The 26,187-nt window shown below is 47.0% G+C and overlaps 2 protein-coding genes across 7 annotated transcripts in view; one reads left to right on the top strand and one right to left on the bottom strand.

Moving 5' to 3' along the window:
• Positions 1-9,973: 9,973 nt before the first annotated feature.
• LOC309605883 (uncharacterized protein) lies at positions 9,974-15,123 on the bottom strand (the record flags this gene model as incomplete). The annotated part of the gene is made up of 3 exons (XM_082342201.1): positions 9,974-10,410; positions 13,916-14,717; positions 14,925-15,123. The coding sequence occupies 3 exons, from the start codon at positions 15,121-15,123 to the stop codon at positions 10,233-10,235; spliced, it is 1,179 nt and encodes a 392-aa protein (XP_082198327.1). The 3' UTR covers positions 9,974-10,232.
• The window catches only part of KDM2A (lysine demethylase 2A), a 105,275-nt gene continuing 94,190 nt past the window's right edge, over positions 15,103-26,187 (top strand). Inside the window, exons 1-2 of one of the 6 annotated variants that reach the window (XM_082340802.1) lie at positions 15,103-15,201; positions 17,322-17,445. In XM_082340802.1, coding sequence (XP_082196928.1) covers positions 17,404-17,445 — 42 coding nt within the window. In that variant the 5' untranslated portion in view covers positions 15,103-15,201; positions 17,322-17,403. Of the gene's footprint in view, positions 15,202-15,265; positions 16,099-17,321; positions 17,446-26,187 lie in introns of those variants that run through there. The other 5 variants (XM_082340803.1, XM_082340801.1, XM_082340806.1 and 2 more) reach the window with 5 other exon arrangements.

Here is a 26,187-nt window from a genome sequence, read left to right as displayed (position 1 = left end):
CCTTCCTCTCCTCCCCAAGAGGACAGCTTCCGCCCCAGTCCCCCAACTGCAGGGGGAGGTTGCTGGAACCCAAGGGAGACTGGAGGCAGTGTGTCCGTGGGCGTGGAGCAGCCTTCTCACAGCCGGGCCACCCTCTGCTGCCTGCCCCTCAGCTGCAGCCCCTGCAAACCCAGGGTCCATCCGTGGCACGATTGCTGAAGAAGTTAAAGGCACCTAGGCCCCTGGCTGGGCTCTCACTCTCTCGCTCTCTCTCTCAGAAGGAAGCAGAACTTCAATTTAACAACCTTGCCTCATGCCTACCTACCCTGGAGAATCTCGAGATGAAAGCAAGCTGGAGCCGGGCGGTCCAAAGTATCTCCAGAAGAGCATCCCGTGAGGCTCAGCTCCTTTTATCCGGTGCATCACCCCAGCACCCAAAGAGCCACCGCATCACCCCAGGCACAGCTAAGCAGCAAAGGCCCAGGGCTTTGTCCCAGGGACTGATGTCCTCAGACTTGTCACAAGCCCATGAGCTCCCAGGCCCCGGCTGGGCCCCGGAGAGCACATTGCTGCCGGCCCGTTGCCTGAAACTCGACGTCCTCATGCACAACATTGATCAAAGAGGACAGTAGACATCTGGGTGGTGGGGCATGGGGCATTTTCCAACTGAAAACTGCAGCACACATGTGTTAACTGCAACCTGCTGAACCTTGCGCGGAGAGAGGAGGGGGCAGAGGGGTGTGCAGCTGTGACTGCTGGGCCTGGAGCAGGCAGGAGCCTTTAGCCTGGGCGCTGGGTGGACGGGAGCCGGCAGGCAGGAGGGAGGGGTGTGTGGAGGGGGAGGATTTGGGAGCAGGGCCTCCTCCCACAAAGGAGGATTCGGATCACACTGCCCTCCTACTTCCTAGGTCCTCCTCCACTCCCAGGCTGCTGTCACCTCCCTCTGCCATTTGTTGTGGACTTTTTGATCTCCTCCACTGAACTGTGGTTCTGTTTGAGAGAAAGGGCAGGCAGGATCTTCCATGGCCTTTGCAAACCAAGTGCCTGCTGGTGCCTGACAGTGACCCCAGGTTGGGTTTCTCAGCCATGTCATGTGACGTGTCTCATCCCCCAGCCTGCAGCCATGCCCGGCACCCAGGGGAAACTCCTCACCATACCTCTACACTCCACCCATGCCTGGCCATCCTTCTGCAGCCATCCAAGCAGCCACCTGCCCCCTGAGAACTGCATTTTATGTCACTTGTCATTCAACACACACAGCCATCTGTGTGTTAACAGAGCAGGAACACGCTCAGTTGTATGTTTAAATAATCCTGCTGGGAACACAGGCCTGGGAACCAGGCTACCTGGGTTCAAACCCTAGCCACATGACCTTGGGTAAGACCCTTATCCTCCCAGTGCTTTTCCCTCAGTCTCTGAAGTGGGGTAATCATTACACCTCCTCATGGGGAGTTAAGGATCAGTGTGAAGAGCTGGGACAGGGTTGGGCCCTCAATAAAAGTGAATGGTTTATGGACTTCCCCGGTGGTACAGTGGTTAAGAATCCGCCTGCCGATGCAGGGGACACGGGTTCAATCCCTGGTCCGGGAAGATCCCACATGCCGCGGAGCAACTAAGCCCGTGAACCACAACTGCTGAGCCTGCACTCTAGAGCCCGCGAGCCACAACTATTGAGCCCACGTGCTGCAACTACCGAAGCCTGCGCACCTAGAGCCTGTGCTCTGCAACAAGAGAAGCCACCGCAATGAGAAGCCCACGCACCGCAACAAAGAGTAGACCCCGCTCGCCGCAACTAGAGAAAGCCCGCGCGCAGCAACGAAGACCCAACGCAGCCAAAAATAAGTAAATTAAAAAAAGAAAAAGTGAATGGTTTAGAGGGTATCTCTGGCAGCTGGTGGCAGCGGGTGGCCCCTGGGAGCAGGGGGTCTGGGGAGATGCTGCCGGGCTCGGGCCTCCACTCACCCGTCTCCTTCCTCTTGCCCAGCAGTCTTCCTCCAGCTAGGCTGGCTCCTCTTGTGGTGGGGCCTTGGCACAGAAGGTTTTCTCCCCATATGACCTTCCTTTACCACATCTGCAGTTTCGAATTCAAAATCCATCATACCTAGAAAGCCTTAGTGAAGGACATTGCTCAAGTGTGATGACACTTTCTTTCAGGAGTTGACAGCTCTCTTCTGGGGCCCACTGTCCCTGTCCTAGTTCTCTCAAAGAACCCATAGAACTTTCTCTTCACTGCATTCTGCAGCCCTGGATGTGATGGCCCACACATGGCCCCTCAGCAGTCCCCATTCTGTGCCTCTGCCCGAGGGCTTCTCAGGCTGCTCACTGCACATGGACCAGGCAGTGAAATTGCCAGGGGGCCCAGGGCCTCTGGAGGCAGCCCTCAACCAATGACAGATGGCAGCTGGTGGATAAATGACACTTTGAGGCCTGTGCTACATGGTCTCCCACAGACCCCAGCCAGGCTGAGCTCAGTGGCCCTCTGCAGTAGTTTTGATGATGTGCCCTCTGTTGGCCTCCTTCCCTTCCTTGTCTTATTTCCCTGCTCCCCTATCTGTGCTTCCCAGACCACTTCCCAAATAAACTACTTACACTTGAATCTTTGTCTCGGGGTTTGCTTCCGGGTGAACTCAAACTAAGACACACTCACTTGCTTACATGAAGAGCAGGGCCTGCTGTGTTTGTCTTTCTATCCTCAGTACTCAGCACACAGCATCTGGCACTTAGGAGACTAAAGAGATGAACCAAACTGCAGTCCTTCCAAATTTTTCCACGGACTCCACATCTGCGTAGGAATCGGACGGCGTTCTCAACCTTTAATTAACAGGATTGAACTCTCGGATTGTCAGGGTTCTTGGTTGCAAACAACAGAAACTGACTGCAGCTAACCAAAGCAGAGAGGAATTTAAGGAGAGCGTGTATGTGCGAGTGTGGAGGTGGAGGTGGTGGTAGAGATGGCTCCCAGAATTGACTGGGGGCTGGGGGACCAGGTTTGGGCTGGTGGGAGGCCAGGGAGCTCTGTGGTCCCACTGCTAGTGACTTAGTAGGAACAGGCTGCCAGGTAGGAAAGCTCTCCACTTTCCACCACATCCTAAGGTCTCCTGCTCGGCTGTCAACATCCTGCCACAGAGGGTCTGCTGGGTCAAACCTATGTCACAAGCCAGCCCCAGCTGCACCAGGTGAGGGGAGGAGGGGCTGGCCCCTTCAGCTTCCACAGAGGGAAGATGCCAGCACTCTCCCTCAAGACCACCGAGCGGGGGATCTCCGAGAGAGAGACTGGGGTACCCGCAGGAACAACACCTTTGAATAGGGTTGGATGGTGATCACCAGAAAATGCAGTGTTCATTGGCTTTTCTTTATTCCTTCTCTCCCACTCACGGGGCGAAGCTTGGGCTCTGTGAGTTCCGCCACCCTCCTCACTCCGTGCCCTCTGTCGAGCACTGGTCTTTCTCTGCCACGTTTTGAGTCCTCTTCCAATCTGTCGGTTACCTTCTCACTCTCGTCTCTGACCATCAACCCTGCTCATCACCATCTCCCCCACTGCCCGGTGTCCGGCCTCCAGCAATGGATGGCCTGCCGGTCACCTAGTGCTGCTTTTTCCAGCTCTTGCCTGGAGCATGTGATACACGTCTCTCTAGAGCCTTCTGTGGCTGTCAGTGACCAACCCATTCCCACCCAGGCTTAACTCGCCACCAGCTCCTTCTCCCCAGGCCCTCTTGCTTCCTCTTCCTCTTTCAACTACACCCACTGGCTGGGTCTTCCTGCCAAAGCGACTCAACATCCCCCGCCTCCCACCATTTCATCCCATTTGAATTACTTCTGATAGTTGATAGTTACTTTTACAAATTCCACCTCTTTCCTGGCAATCCCTCTCGTCGACCTGTGTCCTCAGCCACTACACGGTGGCCTGCTCTCCCACTATCTTCACGAGCATTTACTGAATGGCTATTTTCAAGGCCTGATTCCAGACACAGTGGAGGAAACAAGCACATGTTAAGCCTTCAGGGGGCTTCCTCCACTGGAGGGAGAATAAGACATACTAGAGGTTTTTAACTGCAAGAGGGCATGCAGTGAATGCCAAACTATGGAGCTTCCCTGGTGGCACAGTGGTTAAGAATCCGCCTGCCAATGCAGGGGACACGGGTTCGAACCCTGGTCCGGGAAGGTCCCACATGCCAAAGAGCAACTAAGCCCGTGCACCACAACTACTGAGGCTGCACTCTAGAGCCCGTGAGCCACAACTTCTTAAGCCCGTGTGCCTAGAGTCTGTGCTCTGCAACAAGAGAAGCCCCCGCTCGCCACAACTAGAGAAAGCCCGCGCGTGGCAACGAAGACCCAACACAGCCAAAAATAAACAAATAAAATAAATAAATTTATTTTAAAAAATGCCAAACTAGGTGGGTGGGCACTGAGGGAATTCACAGGGGGCAGCAGGGAAGGCCTGGTGCACACGGGCTTGGGGGCAGAGGAAGGCACAGGGAGGAGGGAGCATAGCCAAACCCTGTTTGGAGGGGAGGATCGGGTAGGGAACAGCGTTCCTCACAGGAGAGTCCTGCGGAAGCTCTAACAGTGAAGTTGCTGGCCAGGTGGTGCGGGAAGGTCAGGACAGAAACTCCTGTATCTGTCAGCTGGGGCCACTGTGTCCTGCTTTGGACTCTCAGCTCTCCTTTCTGTGTAGCACACCTGCCTGGGTCCTCACCGACCTCTGGTATGACTAGTGGTCCCAGGAAGTGGGCTTCCTGCTATCACTGGCACAGCTTCTCCCTCCAAAGAAGTTAGGAGCAGTATGACATGGCTTCTGTCAGAGAGAAAGTGGTTGGAATTCAAAGCCTACATCAACTACACTGTCTTCTCCGCCCGAGACTACTATTCCAAGGGTTTTCAAGTGTAAACTCCCTCGACCTCTTGCACCGCAGCCTCCAAATGCTCTCCCTCACGACCTCTCTCCGGGGTCAGAGGAAGGCATGTCTTCTCTCAGCTGGAGCTAATCTTGGGACCCGTCTGCCACCCTGACTGTCGCACACTGAGCACCTCCTACTCTATCCCTTATCCCTTATTTCCAGGTTCCATTTTCAAGCCCTTCATCTCTCCTGACACCTTCTTTTTTAATTTATTTTTATTTATTTATTTTTGGCTGTATTGGGTCTTCGTTTCTGTGCGAGGGCTTTCTCTAATTGCGGCAAGCGGGGACCACTCTTCATCGCGGTGCGTGGGCCTCTCACTATCGTGGCCTCTCTTGTTGTGGAGCACAGGCTCCAGACGCGCAGGCTCAGTAGTTGTGGCTCACGGGCCCAGTTGCTCTGTGGCATGTGGGATCTTCCCAGACCAGGGCTCGAACCCGTGTCCCCTGCATTAGCAGGCAGATTCTCAACCACTGCGCCACCAGGGAAGCCCCCTGACACCTTCTTGTAGGCCACACACAAGCTTGTTTCTTTCCTTCTGCTCTTCGCTTCACAGCTGTGCTCCTTGAAAGAAGGGTGTAGGCACCCCATCTTTTTTTACTTCCCAATCACTGCATTCCAACTCCGCCACCCCCAACTGCACTGACACTGCTGGCAAAAGTTGCCAGTGATGTCATGGTGGCTCCCCATCCAGGTGTGGTCTTCCAGTTTCATCTCACCCCTCAACCCCTCCCTCCTGCTTGACACCCTCCTCCACTCTCCTCTACGCTGCTTTCATTCTCTGGGTCCTACCTCTCTGGTCTTTCCTTCTCAGCTATTTTCACAGGCTCCTCTTCCTCTGTGGGCCACTTCCTACATCCATTCATTCTTCAAGCAGTAATTGAGCGCCAAAAATGAGCCAGGCATGGTCCTCCCCAATGGAGCCCTGTCCCTGGGATTCTGGACTCCTTCTACACTTTCCATGGAACGTCTTGTTCCCCCCACCCCCATGGTTTTAAGCTGTCACTGCTGATTCTTGAATCTCCAAATTGGATGCAGACTGCCCTCCACTGCAGTCCTTACAGAGCCTCTCAGCCTCAAGTGCCAGTGAGAACCCATCTTTTGGCCCTGCCTCCCCTGCTTCTCCTGGATTTCCCACTTCAGAGTTCTTTCTGAAATATAAATTTGACCTTGTCGTTACCCTGCTTCCACGACCACCATGGGTTACCCCCACCGTGGGAGTACATTCTCAGCTCACGGCAAGTTTTGTATGCCCGGGCTCGCCACCTTGGCCTCTCTGGTCTGCTGCTTTTTGAACACACCAATGCCCGTCCCACAGAGGGCTTTGGTCAAGTTGTTGCCTCTCCCTGGAATGTTCCTTTTTGTCATACAGTCACAACTGTATGACAGCTTCAACTGTAAGAGAAGCTTTCCTATTTTCTTTCTTTTTTTCTTTTATAGTCTTTTTTTTTTTTTCCCCAGCCGCACCACACAGCATGTGGGATCTTAGTTCCCCAACCAGGGATCGAACCCATGCCCCCTGCAGTGGAAGTCTTAACCACTGGACTGGCAGGCAAGTCCCGCTTTCCTATTTTCTTTATAGACTTTATGTAATAAATTTGCTGTGGTTCTCCCAACTAACTATAAGCTCAGTTTACTTCACAAACTTGTTTATGAGCACCTACTATGTTCCAGGCGCTGTTCTAACATTGTGAATGTTAAACTCATTCAGATCCTGCAACAGTGACCTATGAAGAGGGATTCTTTTTTTTTTTTTTTTTTTTTTTAGAGTCAAACACTTATAATTTTTTTTTTTAATTTTATTTATTCATTTATCCATTCATGGCTGTGTTGGGTCCTCGTCTCTGTGCGAGGGCTTTCTCCAGTTGTGGCAAGCGGGGGCCACTCCTCATCGCGGTGCGCGGGACTCTCACTATCACGGCCTCTCTTGTTTGCGGAGCACAGGCTCCAGACGCGCAGGCTCAGTAGCCGTGGCTCACGGGCCCAACTGCTCCGCGGCATGTGGGATCCCCCCAGACCAGGGCTCGAACCCGCGTCCCCTGCACTGGCAGGCAGACTCTCAACCACTGCGCCACCAGGGAAGCCCCTGAAGAGGGATTCTTAACCCTTTTTATAAATGAGGAAACCGAACCCCTGGAGCTGTGTAGCTTGAGCAAGGTGATGTGTTCACTGCAAGGGTCCCTGCTGGACCACTACGCTGTGTTGCCTCTCAGAGCAGGTATCTGTCTTGCCCATGGTAGTGCCTACAGCAGTGCCTGCTACCTAGTAGATACTCAATAAATATTTGCTGCCTGGATAACCAAATAACCATCCCCTACAAAGGACAAAGCCCCATCCACTTGCTGAATATGGTGGGAGAAGTCCTCTAGGCTAGGATTCCCTCTGTAGGCTCGGTGCTTGTCAGCTGTTCTGCTGTGTCTAGAGCACACCACGGATGGGAAGCACCCTTCCTCCACCATCTTCTTGGTGAACATCAAAACCTCAGTAACTTCAAGCATCACCTCCTCCATGAAGCCTTCCCTGCCTGGACACCCCTCCCCCACAGCAGACTTGGCCCCTCCCACCTCTGTGCCCTCACAGTATCCTGTACAGGCCGTGTATATATCTTGCATAGACCTGGCGTCCATCAGGGCACTTGTCTTGGATTACACCTGATGTGCATATAGTTATCATTAGACCCTTTCACTGTTTCAAAGGGTCTCAGCTTGGTGGTTAATTTATATGGTCACCTGACCCGCCCCAACGTGGTCTCATTCGCACTCACCTTGCAACCCCAGTGCCAAACACACTGTCTCAAACAGGCAGGTGCTCTTTCTTAGGAAGGAACGAATGAACAAATATTTGATCTGATGGTGAAAAATGCCATCCATTTGAGGAGTAGCAGGAAAAGCAACTATCAGAAGACATGGTTTATGGTTCCAATGTCATTACTAAACTAGCTGCATGACCTTGGCCAAGCTGCTTAACATCTTTGGGCCTCAGACTGCCAGTTTTTTAAAATGAGCAGGTTGGATTAAATGACCTATGAGCTCTATGCCAACTCTAAGATTCTATAATTCAGTGCTAATATCCCCTTTAAATAGAGGAGGACCTAGTAGGCACCATAGGGAAAAAGTTAATGCAGCACCTGAGTAAACACACCATGAAGTCCTGGAGGAGAGAGGAGTACTGCTGCAGCTCCTGGGGCTGTGCGGGAACTCTCTTCACTCCTCCCTTTCTGAGCTCTGCCATGCTGTTGCTTGTCGCTGCAGGTTGGCATTTTTGAAATGGTCATTTTTTTCTTCTCTAAACTGTAAGCTCCTTGAGGGCAGGGTCTAAGTCTTATATTTTAAATCTTGAAGACCCAGCAGGTAGTTAGAAACTGGCATGTATTTTGTGGTTGCTGATGATAATGGTCATATAGAGATCCAGTCAAGTGTGAGACACTGGGTGGCAGATTTAATGAGTAATAAACCAGAGAATGAAGAGAAAGCCCTGGAAATTAGCAGCATTGTTCTACTATCAGTAGCATTCAAATTGCATGCCTGTGTATTAAGGAGCAACTTAAATGCATATAGAAAGAAATATGGTCCCTTCAAGAGGAATAACGTGGATCCAGAACAAGGAAACCTCTGCCAATTCTATATTTATCTTCCAGCAAGCCGGAACTGAGAATTCAATTTGCCCACTTTTCTGAATTTGTTGACTATAAAAATGCATAAAATATAGGAAATAGTAAATAAGTACTTAATAGTGAAATGAAATAGAAAATGCTAAAATATATTATAAAAATATTAACTTTTATACAAAACATAAACCTTCACCGGTATAAACATATGCATTAAAAACATTGATGTGTAAATCTTGTAAGCAGTTTCAATAATAAAGGACTAAGGTATAGATCTAGTATCTCCCACATTCCTTATACCAATAAAATTATACAGGAATAGAAAGTTAACTAAGGATATGCAGCTTACCAATAAGAAGAGAATTAGATCAACAGTAGCAGCAGATCTAGTAATTACGACCAAATCAAAACATGAACCCTAAGCTGTGGCAAATCAAGTATAGCTGCAAAAAATATAATGTGGAAATCTCACCTTAAACGCAGTCAATAATTTCTTGCAGTCCCCCAGAGAGGGTAAAAATAGATTTAGCCAGAAAGAAAAAGAAGACTGAATACATTTCATAGTTTAAATATTTAGTGAGCATTTTGGGAAAAAAGGAGATTGTCATTTTAAAATTACATACTTCAAAGATAATGAACAGTAGTATAATTAAGAAACGTTTTGAAAAAAAGTTGGCTGGAGATATTAAGTTTATAATATTACATCAAAAGCTGTGCTCTGATATGGACTCTATAGAGGACACCAGAAACTGGAGACAGCAGAGATAAGCAGAACAGAAAGACCAGATTACAAGAGAAGCTGGAATAAAGAGGGTGAAGTACTTGGCCTAAGATTTGCAAACTTACATTCTGGCTTGGTTTGCAGTAGTAGGGGTTTTAGTTTCTATCACCTCTATTCCAGCTGAAGTGACAGCTGCAGGAACAGTTTACCTGGAACAATTGCTATTACACCAACTCTCTGCTGCAGAACATATGTGCCTCTCTTACTCTGTCAAAATCAAACTTTTCTGCAAGCGTTCAAAGCCCTGCAGCCTTCACACTCTTCTGTCCCTCAGAAGCATCACTGCTTTCTTCATTGATTCAATAAACACCAATGAGTGAGTAAGTGCCGACTCTGCCTGGCACTGTTCTAGGCACTGGGCGTGCATCAGTGAACAGGAACAAAATGAACAAAACTTCCTGCCCCATGGGGCCTACAGCCAAGGGGAATTCTATACCCAGTTCTTATTGTCTACATTATCTTCCAGTGATTCACTGTAATGACCAACGTTCTCTTAGTATGTCATATCTTCATGGCATCTCCTCCATGATACAAAGCCTTCAAGGGTAAAAGCCAAGCTTTCTAAATTTTCAAATCTCCTTTTTCCATCCAAGCCCTTAATTTAGTGTTAAGCACAAAGTACTCAGTAACAAAACAAATCCTTCCTGTAGGAAAATAAATAAATAAAAAGAAATAGTAGAACCAGCAATCCTTTCTTTTTTATATATATATAAATTTATTTATTTATTTATTTATTTATTTATTGTTTGGCTGCATTGGGTCCTCGTTGTTGCGCGTGGGCTTTCTCTAGTTGCGGCAAGCGGGGGGCTACTCTTCGTTGCAGTATGCGGGCTTCTCACTGCGGTGGCTTCTCTTGCTGCAGAGCACGGGCTCTAGGCGTGCGGGCTTCAGTAGTTGTGGCACGCGGGCTCAATAGTTGTGGCTCGCGGGCTCTAGAGTGCAGGCTCAGTAGTTGTGGCGCACGGGCTTAGTTGCTCCACGGCATGTGGGATCTTCCCAGACCAGGGCTCGAACCCGAGTCCCCTGCACTGGCAGGTGGATTCTTAACCACTGCGCCACCAGGGAAGTCCCAATCCTTTCTAAATATATTGTCTTCCAGCTTCCATAGGAAGCTGTTCATTAGTCCATTTGACTCTACAATAATCCTAGGAGGAAACAGGGCAGGAGTCGTGATCTCTGTTTTGTTAAAGAAGTTCCTTATAGGTTAAGGGACTGGACTAATAACACACAGCTGGTAAGGCCCCTCACAAAGCAGCTGAAACAGTACCAGACTTAACTGAAGCTGACAAAAGGCAGTGAATGCCTTCGAAGAAGATGGGCAAAGATCAGACCCTCTGGGAGGATCTAGGAACAGGCCTAAGTGTTTAGGCAACTAGCCCTTTGCGGATGTGGCTGGGGCACCCCACAGCTAACAGCCGTCACCAGATGCCAGCAAACAAGCACAGGGTTGCAAACACACCCTGGAACTCTAGGGTGACAGAAACGTCCCCCTACCAAATACAGGTGTCATGAGGCACAGGGCTCAGCATCTTTCAGGCCCACTCTCGGAAAGGGCAGGAAGTCTCTCCCTTTTAGAAGTGGAAGTGAGGGTGGCCTGGCCCCAAGGCAAAGCTAAGGCTGCTAAAAGAGCGGGTGGATCCCAGATGCTGCTGCAGCTGCCCCACAGCCAGTCAACCCCATGACTCAGGAGAGGTGGGTCTGCACTAAAGCAGGCCAAATGCCTGGTGAAAATGGCAGCAAGGAGAGACTGGGCCAGGGAGGGCTTTTGTCCCATAGTCCCAAGGAAAGGGTCAACCGTGTTCCATGAAATTTAAAAGAATCTCACGTGCCACTGATGTTCAACGATACAAGAAACTGCAGGGCATTTCTGGCTTCCTTTCTTTTCTTGATCAATTCAGATTTTACTTTCAGACTCAAAAGAAAACTTTCTATCCTTTAAAACTCACAATCACCCAACACCTAATTTTTATCCCTCCTAGGGTTGACACAGTAAGTATCTGATATTGATTTTGGAAGGTCTTTTGAGGGACTCAGATGTGGCCTGGCCCCTGCCTTCAAGGAACTTACAGTCCAGTGAAGGGGGGTGGAAGAAGATGTTCAGGAAATGATTAAGTTACAAAACTAGAGAGCACATGATTAGGGTGCACCAAACATGGGTAAAGGGAAGTGGGCAAGCAAGGTCTACTCCGCTGATGACAGAGTGGATGACATGGGCATGGCTGGAGAGAGGAATGAACACAGCAGGTGGGGAGCAGCAGAGTGATGGAGAGAATGATGAAAAGAAAGAGACCTCAGGATGATCAGTTGATGATCAGGGAGAGGCAGACAGAGTCAGGGACGAGAGAAAACTGGAGATCAGAGACACCAGGGGTTGGAGAGGAGAGACTAGGATCCAGGAAAGGAAAGAGGAAAAGCTATGAATAAGTCACTCCTTACACTCTAAATTTGCTTAAACAGTGAAGCATCTGTACTTAAAACTTTCCTCGAAACTGGAGGTCAGAAACACAGTAAATGCTCATAATCCATGGCTACTATGTGTCAGACACTGGGCTTTAAGACATTATTCACTTCATCCTGAGAGTTAGGTATTTTTCCCACTGTATAGATGAAAAACCCAGGCTTTGAGGAGTTCATTAGGACTGACTAGCTGGTAGCCAGCAGAGTAGACCTTCTGTCTTTGATGCCAAAACTTTTTAATTACTGGCTATGCTACCTCCCAGGGGCTCTTCAAGACCAATTCTTCTATTTCGGTTTAGACCTACACTGTTTGGGACATCCCTACTTCCTCCTGAACATTTAGGGAGTGCAGAGAAATCAGAAATAGCTTAACTTAATTGACCAGACTACAGGGTTCTCTTTTCTCTCACTAAAGTCTCTCCAAGGAAGTGGGTGATCTGAATTTTGACTCTCAGCATTTGATGGGTCTTAGCTTTGCTTAAGAAAGCAGAGGTTTGTTAATATCTTATTAAGGCACCAGCTTATTCCAGTCAGGGATTCTCTTCTCAATGCTTCTAGAAGGAATTTTTCTTTCCTTCTTTCCATCTACTACTCTCCCCCTCTCCCTGCAGCTGCAGGTGAAGTCAAATAGCTGTTCACAGGTCTAGCGGCCTTCTTGGGGAATCCCCAATCTCTGTTCTCCTTGAAAATGGCTCTTTCAGGGCAAAGCAGTGAGCCTCATGATATGCCCTTGCCAACCAGAGCCATTGTGATTTTGTGGGGAGGGGGGGAATCACTGGCCATCTGCCTATCTCTTATCTCACCCTGCACATCTGCTTTGGAATATTAACAAAGCCTGCCTGTGAAGAAACCACCGTGTATATGTTTAAATGTCATGTCGCCCAGTACAGACTAGTTAACAAATGGTTTTCAACTGGAAAAGAGCTGGCTGCAATCTGACAAACCTTTACTAGCAGTCCTGTTCAAAGTAAGTATTACTATTATTGTTCTTGGAGCCTTCTTAGGTTTCGTCCCAGCATACCCACCTGAGTTAAACCTGTAGGAGGCAGCTGTTATCTGAAGGTGAGCAACTCAGTTCACTGATGGTTAATTACTTTAAGGGGTCCTGGATCTTAAGACCAAGTTGAGTTTCTGCTAGAGACCTCCTTCTCTCTCTCTTTGCCCCCAAGTATCTCATGGGTTTATAGGGATGAGTGGGAAGGAAATAAAGCCGTTTATTTTGCAAATAGCAATGAGGCCTGACACTCAATCTGACAATGGCAAAAGTCTTTCTCTCCTTCTTAAAGACAAAACAAACAAGCTGCTGCCTTTTTCTATACCTGCAGAGAGCCAGATGCCTATGGGATCGCATCTGGTAGTGCCAATGTTAAAGACTGCTGCCTTTTAAATATATTTTACTATAGTCTGAAAGGCTTAGGCTTTAGGCCTGATAATTTTGGGTGAAGCTCTTCATTTGCTCTGAAAATCTAAGAAGTCTGAACAAAACTAGTATTAGAATAAAGAATATTTCCCAGTGACTGGAATGCAAGAGGGTGATACCATGTTAACAAACCTTTTGTGTTGTTTGTGAGAAGTTGCAGTCTGGTGTGGCAAAGCACTAAACTCTTCTCTGTTAGAGTAGTCATGCAAGCTGTTTAGCCTTTCTGTACTTCAAGTGTCTATCTTTGAAATGAGTGTAATGCTACCTGCACTTTAGCTTGTCCCCTACGGATGTTGTGAGACAAAGCAGAGAATGTCTGCAAAGCTCCCCAAGTTTGCATGTAGATAAACCTCATGTGCTAATAAATAATGATACCTTGGGTTTACATACTGCCTTTACCCTAGAGTCCAAACGTTGACAGAAATAGAAGATATCATTATTTCAATTACTGTCTTTCTCTAACGTATTCCTAAAAGAGTTCCATGTTGTTCGTGGAAGTTATATGATTCACTCCATGCCCTCCCTCTCTCCTACATCCCCGGATCCCAGGAATCAAGAGTTTAAAAGGTAGGAAACCAAGGCAGGGAGAAAAAAGATCTGTGTGACACCTCTCAGCAAGAGTGTAGTGAAGCCAACAGAGCTGACCCGGGTGCGTAACGCCCAAGCCACGGTCCTTTACGGGATTTATAATTTAAACGGGCCCCAAAGCACGAGATTGGCTGGGGAAATGCCCTGATCGCGGTTGGGCTGCTCGCATGGCGTTGCTCAGATACCTCTGGCCGGGCTCCGTCGACGTCCCCAGCCTGCTAGCCCGTCGGGCAGCTGTCGAGCCGCGGGAGCCCGTTCGTGGGCAGGGCTGGCGCGGCTCGGCGGCCGCTGCCCCGTCGCTGACCCTCGCGCGAAGCTGCGCGCACCGAGAGAAGACATCTTCCCGGCCGGGCCTCCAGCGCCCGCCGCGGCCCGGGGCGGCGGGGTCGGCCCGCGGGCTGGGGACGGCTCGCGCACCCCTCCATGGGGGGCGCCCCGACTCGCCGGGGGCGGGGTCACGTCCCACCCGGGCCGCCGGGGGCACGGGCGCTGCGGAAACCTGAGCGTGGCCGAGGAGCGGGGGCTTGCAGGGCCACCTCCCCGGGCGCCTCGGGCCCGCGGTGGGCGCGCCGGCCGCCACCGCCCCCGGGCCGTCGCGGCGACCACTCCCGCGCCTGGTACCTGTGGACGCCCTTGTCAAGCGCCCGGAGCTCCCCCGGGGGAGCCGAGCCCAGGACAGACATGCTACTCCCGTTTCCTGCCCCTTCGGAGCGGCGAGGAGTGGGTGAGGCGGGGCCGGGCTGCTGCACCGAGGAGCCCCCCGAGCTGAGGGCGGGCTGGCCCCGCGGCGGGGGCGCCAGGGCCTGCCCGGTGATGGCGGGCAGGCCGGCCTCGGCCTATCGGCGGGCGCGCGAGGGGAGGGCAGCCGGCGGGAAGGCGCCCCTTCCCTGCGCCCTGGGCAGTCTGGCCGGCCGGGCCCAGCAGCCTGACCCCGGGAGACCCCGCTTTGAGGCGGGCAACGGCTGCCCTCGCCCAGGCCGCCCGGCCCTCAGGTTGTGCGACTGTGACGGGCTGACTCGCGCAGAGGGCGGTTGAAGGGGAATGGGGCGCTTCTCCCCTCTGCTTGGGGGGGTGTTGTGCTTTGTGGGGGGTCGGGGGTCACCACCCTCCCAGAAGAGGTGGGGGAGGGCCGCCGGCGCAGCTGGCCGGCGAGGGGCGGGGTCACAGAGGCGAAGTGTGTGTTCGAGCGAGGGCGTGTGGGGGGCAGGGCGCGCGCGGAGGAGGATCTGTGGCCTGCGCGCAGGCGCGAGCAGCGGGCCGGGCCCGAGCCCTGGAAGAAGGCCGACGGGGAGCGGGGGCGGTGGGCCGGCGGGAGGGCGGGCAGGCTGACGCGAGGGGGGGCGGGGAGCCGCGTCGGCGTCGCGGGGGCGCGGGCGATTCGAGGCCGACGCATCCGCGCGTGCGCGCGCCGGCAAAGTGTCCGCGTTAGAGGGGAGTGACGCGTGCGCGTTCACGTGCACCCCGGAGAGCGGTAAGAAGCGAAGAGAGGCTTGAAGGGGGGTGGGGGGTGGAGAGGCTAGCCGAAGGAGGGGTGGGGAGGCGGCGCCTGCGCAGTGCGCCGCGGAGGAGCTGTGTGTATGTGAGAGTCTGACGGGTTCAAAATGGCGGCGGCTGCTTCAGCGGCTCCTCCTGTGTGAGGGAAACAACACCCCTCCCCGGCAGCGGCGGCGGCGGCGGCGGCTGCGGCTCGCAGAGCACCTTCCCAGTGGCTGGGCCTGTCGCCGCTCTGTCTATCCTGGGCAGGGGGCGCTCCGGGAGGAGGGGCAACGCCAGGGGGCCCATCCCCCGGAATCCCTCCTCTGCGACTGGGGAGTAGCCGGGGGCTCGTCCCGCAGCGCGGAGCCCGGGCTGAGGGGGAGACGCGAGGGGAGCCGGGGCCCCCAGCCCGGCGCGCCGCGCCGCTCCCGCCCTCTCCGCCCCCCGGGGCCGGGGCCCGCGTTCCGGGGGGCCGGGGCGGCGCGGGCAGCCTCGGGTCGGCCGGTCTCAGCTGATCGGCCGCCGCTCCCGGGCTCCGGAGGTGGCCGAGCGGCTGCTTGTCTCGGGCACGGCGGCCCCGCGGCCAGGGCTGGCCCGGGGCTCGGGCTCGGGCTGCTGACCGCTGGCCCGGGGGAGGCGGGGGCGCCCCGGGCTCGGCGCCGAGGGGTCGCGCTCCCCTCTCCTGACGCCTCAGACTCCCGGTCTCCAAAGCCAGAAGAGGAGGTTTGATTCAGCAACTGTTTCCTCTCTTTTCCGGGTCGCTGTGACCCTCTGGATACTGGGTTGATCCACGGAAAAAACCCGAAGACGACGTTTGGGATTTAATTTTTCCTCTCAGTTTTTGGAATCTTTTACTTCTCACTTGGACAAGAACTCACGAGCAAAATCCCCGGTGAGATTCCCCCTCCTGTCGCCCCCCCCCCCTTGGAAGTTTTGGTTCGCTGTGTTATCTAAAGACTTAATGTAAAGTTTCTATTTCTTTTTCCGATGGGTGAACGAACCATTGAAACGCCTTTTCCTGGGGGAACCCGGCGAGATTTTCCATTTTTCCTCTCCGGCCCTGGCTGCTCTCAAGCCCGGGCGGTCTTCGCCCAGGGGGTGCAAACACGGTTTCCCTCCCGACTTGGGGCGAGGGCTTCCTCCAGGAGGGCTCTGCCACGAACTGCTCTTGCAAACTGTGTCATTAGGTCCAGTGGTCTCGTAGCAGTTTTGAAAGGATGCTGTTAACGTGGCCTTAATGTAGTTACAAAAAAGAAAAAAAAAATCTGCATTCTCTATGGAAGCCATTATCCCTGAGAATATTTAGGAAAAAGAAAAACCTTTCTTGGTATTAGGGATCGGCCGTCGCGCAAACCGGTCTTTAATGTTTGGAAAAGATGAATTTTACTTACGTCTCTAGGTAAAATCGTTTATTACTTTACACAGAAAGATCTGATAAATTTTTGTGTCTGATTTGCAACTCCCTTGAATTTGTTTCAGAGTTGTACACATCTTGTGTTGGGGTGGAGGGTTGGTTTGGGAATGAAAAGATCCGGGGAGTCTAGGAAGGAAGGCGACGATTGCATACGGATTTACTAGAGGTGTATGGGAAATTGTTTTGGAGTCTTTATTTAAATCCTGATTTCTTGTTCTCTTCTTATGTAGTCAGTCTGTCCTTTTCTTTAGTTTCTAATTACGGGTGAGAGAGAACTAATTTGGTTAGGATCTGGATTAGTTCAGTGGCTGCTTCACCTGGCCAGCTCTCTAAGAGAGAAAAGTCCTGTCCACCCCCCGCCCCCCGCCCCTTTCTTTTTTTTTTTTTTTGCTAATGCTGCCATGAAGGGGAGCCTTGCGTATTGTAATCCTGTGGGGAGAAACAAGTGGTATAGCCCGTCAGTAAGGAACTGAAACCAACATCTTCTTTTGCCTATAGGCCTCAGACAGTTGTAATGTGATTAATGTTGATCTTGACATGGAACCACTTACCCCAGAGCTGAGAGGTCCCAAACTGATGAAGAGGAACCAGATTTCTCAGGAAGCCTTTAACTTACACATATCCTAAACACTTCATTCCGAGGAAAGAAAGGTTGAGTTCGAGGATGAGTTCTCATCTCTGCTCATATCATTATTCTTTAGTGTTGCAATCTGGTTCCTAAGGAGGAAGAGGAAGGCAGCCCTGGAGTGGTTTCTTTCTGTAATTTCAACAGAAGAGTGAGAGATGGAACCCGAAGAAGAAAGGATTCGTTACAGCCAGAGATTGGTTAGTATTTTCTTGTCTTTTTTTTTTCTTTTCTTTTCTTTTTTTTCCAATTTTGAAGCAGAATAACTATTTTGTTTCCATTTGTGAACATACTGTGATTAAAAATTTCAGGTGGCTTTTCTCTGCACCAGAGGAGGGAAGGTGTATTAGTATCTCATTTGAATTTTAGGCCAAGTAGTTAGAGTCTTAGTAGTCATCCTATTTGGAAATGGATTTATAGGTAGCTTTTAACTTCTGCTGAAACCGTTGTAAATCAAAGGATTTTGTGGATTACAGTGTGACAAGGATTCCTAATTTTGCAATACTGACATTGTAATAAATCTAATTGATTAAGTTAGATTTGAATGTAAATTTGAGGGGCAAAACTGTTTGAGGAAGGATAGTTCTGTATAATTTTTTTAGATTATTGTGTACCAAGATTTTTGGCTTTGAGCTGGGGAGTGGAACTGTGGATTTTTTTTTTTTTTTTTTTTTAAACACAAATTAACACTGATAGGGTTGAAGGGGATTGATTGAGAGAAGGTAGAATACTGGATGCTGGTAAAGTTCTGTATTTTGTATTTTGGGAGGGATGTATGTGATATATCTTATAGAAATACATTTTTACTTAGTAATGATTTGGAAGGAATTAGCTTGTATGTGCATATGAATACTTTGTCCTTTAGGCCCCCGCTTTCCTCTCAAGGTTTCCCTACTGGAGTTTAAGAATTTGATTTTTGTTTTCCCTAGTCAAAGAGAGCTTTATTAATATTCTCACCATATATTCGTTTCAGAAATTTGAATTTATGTTTGTAGAGTGGGGAATGAGGAAAGCCACAGAACTGTATGCATTATGTAAAATTTGGTGAACTGAAAGACCTAGAAAATTACTAAAGGAATTTATGCTGGTTTTATTTGGCTCTGCATTTTAGACTGAATTTGGAGGAAAAAAGAGTGATTCTTTAATTCATTTTCTGATAATCTCCAGACTCTTTGAGAAAAGGCTGTTCTCCCCCGCGCGCTGCACCCCCCCATGCCCCAGTGTGACTGTTGAAAAGGTGTGGTGTGTATTGGCAAGTGTATCCAGTAGGCAATATGTTCTGGCAAGCTTTATTTTAGAGATTTGCTTCTTGTCCCTTAATCTGTGGGTTGACATTATAATTCTTTAACTTTTAGAAATAAAGTATATCATCAGTGGAATTTTGTACGTTTAGGATTTATTTTTGTTTTGACATTTCTTGAATTCAGTTTCTTGGGGGGAAAAGAAAGAAGATGCTGCAAAACTCTTTTCTCGGTTAGTTACTGCTATATGGATTTTCATTTTTATCATGTCAGGCTGGTAGAGTTGCTGAGCTGTTTTATAAATATCTGAGAGATCTTGGGATCCAGTCTTTCAAAGCAAGTTTTCATATTTTTTAACAAGATAGGGAGGTAGTGGTAAGGAGATCCAAGGAATCTGTGATTTTTGTCCTGGTAAGATTTTTTTTTTTTAATTGTAAAATGATTGCTACCTGTTGCACACATTAACCTTTTCCTTATCTAGCGTATTTTTTCTTTTGGTTTATGTGCTTTTGTAGCAGTGTTGTGTAAGAGGGTACAGCAAATATTTTGGGAGAATCTTTCTCACTTAGAATTTTGGGCAATAATCTTGGAGTTTAGGGTGACTGATGTCTGTTTTCCTTTTTTAAATTACATGACAAAATTATATTCAAAGTGTAAATCCCTTCCGTAACAACTTTTGATATGAGAGCATATTGGTGGCTAATTTGAATGGCAGTCTGCCTACCAAACTTTTAAATTTATTTATTTTATTTTATTTATTTTTGGCTGTGTCAGGTCTTGTTGCTGTGCGCGGGCTTTCTCTAGTTGCGGCAAGCGGGGGCTACTCTTCGTTGCGGTGCGCGGGCTTCTCATTGCGGAGCATGGGCTCTAGGCGCATGGGCTTCAGTAGTTGTGGCTCGCGGGCTCTAGAGCGCAGGCTCAGTAGTTGTGGTGCACGGCCTTAGTTGCTCTGCAGCATGTGGGATCTTCCTGGACCAGGGCTCAAACCCGTGTCCCCCGCATTGGCAGGCAGATTCCTAACCACTGTGCCACCAGGGAAGCCCTGCCTACCAAAATTTTAATGTCTCTGTGGCAAGTGCTTATATTACAGAATTCTCTATTGATGAAGTTAGATATTTGAGGAATTTTAAGACTAACATGAAGGCATAAAGGCTAATTTTTACAGTAGCTATAACACTGTATCTCTTTAAAGTAAGTCAAAGTATAGAATTTAGTTTTGTTTTGCAGTTACTGGCCATGGAACATAAAGTTTGAAAGAGAGACAAAATGACAGGTGTGCTAATTTGGCTTGGTGATTAAACTTTGTGTGGTCTCATACTATATGTTTGTCAGATTGAATTGAATTACCTAGTGCATTGATTATAGTGTTATTGGCTATTACTTCCATATTGTTTTAGAGGACAAAACCTAAATGGTTATCCCTCGGTGACATACTTTCAAAATAGCCTCTTGGGAGAGAAAATGTAGTATACCAGTATTAACAGTCTGAGGCCAAACTCGTTTCAGAACAAGAGTGACTTTTTAATATTGAGGACCTTTTACCTATCTTTAAAAAAAAAAAAAAGTTGTATCCTCACTTATAAGAATATGCATTGTTCATGATTGAATAGATCCTTTTTAATGCTTTTAACTGACATAGCTATTTCAAGTTCACAGACTAGATTTGATGAGATAAATTTTGATATGTTTGTATCATCTTTGTGACAAGCCATTTTTAAAAAAATCAGACATAGCTAGTTTTTAAAAATTGGCTTGTCTTTTGTCAAATAATATTTATCTGTTACATGTGGAAGAGAATTATACCCTTGAATTTGGTATGTACGTGTAGATTTGGGGCATAAGCTCTTCTTTCTGGAACTAGAACATTTACTTATTTTGCAGTGTAGGGAATACAAGGGAGGGTAAACGCTGTTTTGACTTTTTTAAACAAGCCACTGTTTTGTTTTGTTTTTAATGAAAAGATTAGTAGTTTTGTGTATAGATTCCTAGAAGAAAGCCAGATAGATCTCCATGGGAAGTTGACATAGTTGAGGAGGTATTCAAGTGAGAGGGATAGAAGATTCAGTTTGGTGATGGGTGGATATTTGGTTATCCTGAGGTAACGATGATTTATTTCTGTATTTCTAGTAAATTAAGATGTAGGACCTTACTGAGGAACATGGACAGGTACTAATTTTAGAACTTTTTTTTCTTCATTTGGTTTCAGGAGCCAAAGTGTTGGAGTATTTTTGAATGTTTGTCACAGCCATGTATATTTAAGTGTTCGTTTATAGGGAATGTTCAACATAATATCTTACAGTTTCTTAATCTAAAATGTTAGTTAAATCCTCAGCAATTGTAGTCAATGATCTTTTAAGTTTTTGAAATCACACCAATTCTGAGTAATCCTTATTATTGCATAGAAGAAAATCAAGGGCAAAATAATGTGCATCTGAAGTAAATGCTTAAGGTATAGTTACATTTAGTATGGAAAAAATTCACTAACCCCTGCCAAAGGCAATTGTAGAAACAAATGAATGCCTAAATCAATGTAAAAGAAGGTGAAGACAATATACTTCAGGGTAAAAGAAGTTATATGACCTGAGTATTTTTTTTCCCTTGACTTCACCTAAGCCTAGTGCTGTTATCTGAAGGGAGAGATGCTGATTTACTTGAGAATTCAGCTTGCTTGTCAATCTTGATGCTAAGATTAAGAGATTTTCTAAAGGATGTTATTATACTACTGGATGCTCAATCCTGTTAATGTGCCTTACATATGATTCCCTCTGAAATAGCTAAATCATTTATCTGTTGCAAGAAACTGAGGGCACTGAGTCCTTATGATAGTCTCACCTTTCTTTGGGCCATCCTTAAAATTGTCTCCCCAGATTCAGGAGCGATGAACAGATTATCCCTTTTACAAACAGTCGCACTTTGAATGTCCCCGCTCTAAGGTCTTTCTGCCCAGGAATAGACCAGGCAAAATAAAAACCTAATTTTAAGCAATTTTTTCCATAGTTTGTTAACAGTTAAAAAAAATTATAGATGGTCTAAATTGTTGAATTTGCTTATTTATCATTATTCCATTAGACTTAACTGTCAGTCTCTATTGGTGGAGGAGTACATTGTTCAGAGTGTTGCAGTCTCCTTCCTGGTGATGTAGGAAAAACTTGTTGCCCATTTTTGGCATTCAAACTGCAGGTGATGAGGGAGCTAATTCTTTATACTTACGCATCAGTCTTCCACAGTTACCCGTATTTTGGGGACCCAGAATACAGGGCTGTATTTAAGCCCCATTACTTTCTCTTGTTTATTTTGCTGAGCACTAATCACTACCATACTTAAGTTTGTTTGTGCATATCTCTCCATTAGAGTACAAGCTCCTTGAGAGTTGGGACTTTGTTTTTGTTTATGGTGTCTACTGGATGCTTCGAATAGTGCCTGACACACACAAAGTGCTCAATAATTAGCCTCGAAAAGAGAGAAGAAAGTACTCTCAGTCTGCAATGTAGAAAATGCTTAATAAGTATTTGTTGATATTGTTGAAAGCCCTCATAAGTATTTACTTTTCTTTGCTATGAGTTTTCTTGACTGCTAGGAATAGATCACTAGAATGGAGGAGAGTTTGGTATACAGGGATGAACAAAATATCGGGGTATTGGGTTCTGTAGTATACATAAGAACCAGAAGGCCTAAGCTCTAACAAATAAAAACTTATGCTTAGCACACATGCCACATGAACACATTTATAGTATTTAAGCCATTAGAACAAATAAGAAAATATTTAGTTAACTGTAAAAGCTCAATCTGAATTTTAAGTTTCCTATCTCAAATCCTGTCCTAAACCCTCCATGTTAAGGTTTTTGCTGACTTTAAGACAGCCTTAAAGTTGTGAAGTTGCAAGCGACGGTGTTTGTGTTACTCTCAAGTCTTGGTTTTTGTAAACTGATACAGCCACTATGGAGAACAGTATGGAGGTTCCTTAAAAACTAAAAATAGAGGGCTTCCCTGGTGGCGCAGTGGTTGAGAATCTGCCTGCTAATGCAGGGGACACGGGTTCGAGCCCTGGTCTGGGAAGATCCCACATGCCACGGAGCAGCTGGGCCCGTGAGCCACAACTACTGAGCCTGCGCGTCTGGAGCCTTTGCCCCGCAACGGGAGGGGCCGCGATAGTGAAAGGCCCGCGCACCGCGATGAAGAGTGGTCCCTGCACCGCGATGAAGAGTGGCCCCCACTTGCCGTAACTAGAGAAAGCCCTCGCACGAACCGAAGACCCAACACAGCGAAAAATAAATAAATAAATAAATAAAGTAGAAAAAAAAAAAAAATTGCCAAAAAAAAAAAAAAAAAAAAAAACTAAAAATAGAACTACCGTACGACCCAGCAGTCCCACTACTGGGCATATACCCTGAGAAAACCATAATTCAAAAAGAGTCATGTACCACAATGTTCATTGCAGCTCTATTTACAATAGCCAGGACATGGAAGCAACCTAAGTGTTCATCAACAGATGAATGGATAAAGAAGATGTGGCACATACATACAATGGAATATTACTCAGCCATAAAAAGAAACAAAATTGAGTTATTTGTAGTGAGGTGGATGGAGTTAGAGTCTGTCATATAGAGTGAAGTAAGTCAAAGAGAAAAACAAATACCATATGCTAACATATACATATGGAATCTAAAAAAAATAAATAAAAGGGCTCTGAAGAACCTAGGGGCAGGACAGGAATAAAGATGCAGACGTAGAGAATGGACTTGAGGACATGTGGAGGAGGAAGGGTAAGCTGGGACGAAGTGAGAGAGTGGCATGGACATATATACACTGCCAAATGTAAAATAGGTAGCTAGTGGGAAGCAGCCACATAGCACAGGGAGATCAGCTCTGTGCTTTGTTACCACCTAGAGGGGTGGGATAGGGAGGAGATATGGGGATATATGTATAGCTGGTTCACTTTGTTATAAAGCAGAAACTAACACACCATTATAAAGCAACTATACTCCAATAAAGATGTTAAAAAAAAAAGTCTTGGTTTTGACCATTAAGTCAGGGAATGGATACATTTGCTGTATACCATGCAGAGGGACATAACATTCTTATTTTATGTTCCTTTTTATTTTTCTTCTTGGGGAATGGACATCCTTAGTCAGGTTTTATTAATGTGCTCTCTTTATCTCATTTTTGGGATAATACAGTGTTTTTGCATTGTGCTTTCACATCAACAGAGGTTAAAATTCAATAAACATTTATCACGTGTCAAATACTAGGCTAGGTTCTTTCAAATGCGTTACCTTATTTAATCTTCAAAACAGCCCTGTAAGGTAGATGGTATAGTTTCAAACCTTAATTTTTTTTATTATGGTAATGGAGGCTTAGGGAGCTGCCTTGACTTGACCAGGATCACAAAGTTGGTAAGGGGTGGAACCAGACTTTGAACCCTGTGTTTCTTCTTTCACACCTTATCATCTCTCTTGCAGTGTATTTCATACAGAAAACAAATGATAGGTACTCCTGTTGTAGGAAGTTGTAAACTGAGTACTTCATCTTTTTTTGAGGCTACTGTTACAATTTCTTTCCTAACAAATATCTGCTTAATATCCTAAATGAGATAGCTACAAATATTTGACAGCTAACATTTGATTATGTTTTTTAAAAATTGGCACGTTCTTTCTTTTTTGTGAACTTTGAACTTACTGCACTTGATCTATTAAAATAGCAATATTCATGCAGTTTGTGTATATGTCAAGCCTTTTATTTATGCATGTCACTCATATCATTGTTTTCTGTTTTAAATTTTAGATTCTTGGGGGTTTTCTCTATCTGTGAGTACTTGGTAAAAACTTAAAGCATAAAGATAAAAGGCAGCAGATAGTGACCAAATGAGTGGTTTTGGCAAATACAGTGGTGAAGGCCTCCTTCAGGTAGGTAGAGAGGAGGAGGGAAGAGGGTGGTCTTGTAGGAGCTAAAGAGAGCATAAGCTTTACTATGGAGTGGGAAGCCTATAGGCTGTTAGATTAGTAGGACTAAAGTAGAAGATTTGTTTGGGAGGTAGTGTTGATAATATAGGGAACACATTTTAAACAATTACGAAAGCCAGGTATGGAAAATAGAGAGCCGTTAGAAGCTGTGGTTTGTTTTTAATTGAACACTAATTTGATCAAAGTGGTTTTTTAGGAGTAATATTTTTGTAGTTTTAAGTCAGGGAGGTGTCTAGAAGAATACTGAAATAGATTACCTCTTGAGGTGATAGGTTACCTGAACTCTAGGGCAGTGGTTCTTGAAGTGTGATCCACTTACCAGCAAAGTAAACATTATCTGGGTGTCTGGGAACTAGTTAGAAATGCATATTTTTGGGCCCTGCCCCATACTTGCTGGATTACTCTGGAGTTGGGACCCAGTGATCTGTGTTTTAACAAGCCAGGTGATTCTGATGTGTGCAGAAGTTTGAGAACTACTGCTCTGGGGTATAGATAGTAGAAATGGAAAGGAAGAGATAGAAGCAAGACACTTTGGCAGTGAAGGACTGACAAAACTTGGTGAATGATAGATACCAGCATGTTAGGATGGAAAGGAGTGCTTGATTGGGGATCATGAGCCCAGAGTCCTAGTACCAATTCTATTACCAACTATAGTTTTGAGCAAGAGAACTGACCTGTTATTGAGGGAGTTGTACTAAGTGATTTCTGAGGATTTTGGAAGCAAAGACAAATGAATTAAGGTGGACTCTGGGATTAAGTCTGGATTATCAGGAAGATCAGAGGGAGGAGTGAATGTGGGTGGATGTTTTAGACATTTGGAACAGATTTGTTTAAAGCAGAGGTTCTCAGCTGGGGGTGATTTTTGCCCCCCCCCCCCCCTCAGGAGACATTTGGCAATATCTGGAGACATTTTTGATTGTCAGACTAGGAGAGGACTACTGGTATGTTAGTGAGTAGAGGCTAGGGATGCTGTTAAAACACCCCATTAAACATTCCCTACAACAGAACCTGCTGTATAGCGCAGGGAGCTCAGCTCGGTCCTCTGTGGTGACCTAGATGGGTGGGATGGGGTGATGGTGGGAGGGAAGTCCAAGAGGGAGGGGATATATGTATACATATAGCTGATTCACTTCGTTGTACAGCAGGAACTAACACAACATTGTAAAGCAACTATACCCCCAAAACAAAAACAAATTGCCCATAACAAAGAATTATCCAGTGTTAATTGGGTGAGATTGAAAACTCTGATTTAAAGAGAGCTATCCAGTAGATGGGTTCTAGGTTTCCATCCTGATTATCTGCTGTTAATCTTAGAGTTTTAAGTCCAACACAAAACATCTTGAAAGCATCTCAGATTGTGTTTCTCAGGGCTTTGCCCAAATAAGCATGAAGTGGTTTTTTTGTCGTTGAATTTTTGCAAAAGGAACTTCATGGTCATGGCAAATCCTCAACCTAGTTGCAGATTTCTTTATTATTCCTTTTAATTTATTCTAAGATCCCTTGATTTGGGTAACCAAAGTAAGTACTCACTGTCTTGAGATGAATAGTTAAGTTATAACAATAAATCATCTTTTGGTATTCTCTTTGAAGTATAGCAAAAAATGAACTAAAAGCTGTGGGTGTTGATGTGAACAAATATTGAAATACTTTTGATTACCCTGTGGCTGAATAAACCCATGGCCATTCCTGAGAAACAACCTCATGAGCTGGTTGTGGCCCTCAGTGTGAATTTAAGGTAGCC

The sequence above is a fragment of the Balaenoptera borealis genome (assembly GCF_965194805.1).
Source record: "Balaenoptera borealis genome assembly, chromosome: 11".
Taxonomy (NCBI): Eukaryota; Metazoa; Chordata; class Mammalia; order Artiodactyla; family Balaenopteridae; genus Balaenoptera; species Balaenoptera borealis.
Note: the sequence above shows the minus strand (reverse complement) of the source record. Positions and strands in the feature narration are given on the sequence as shown.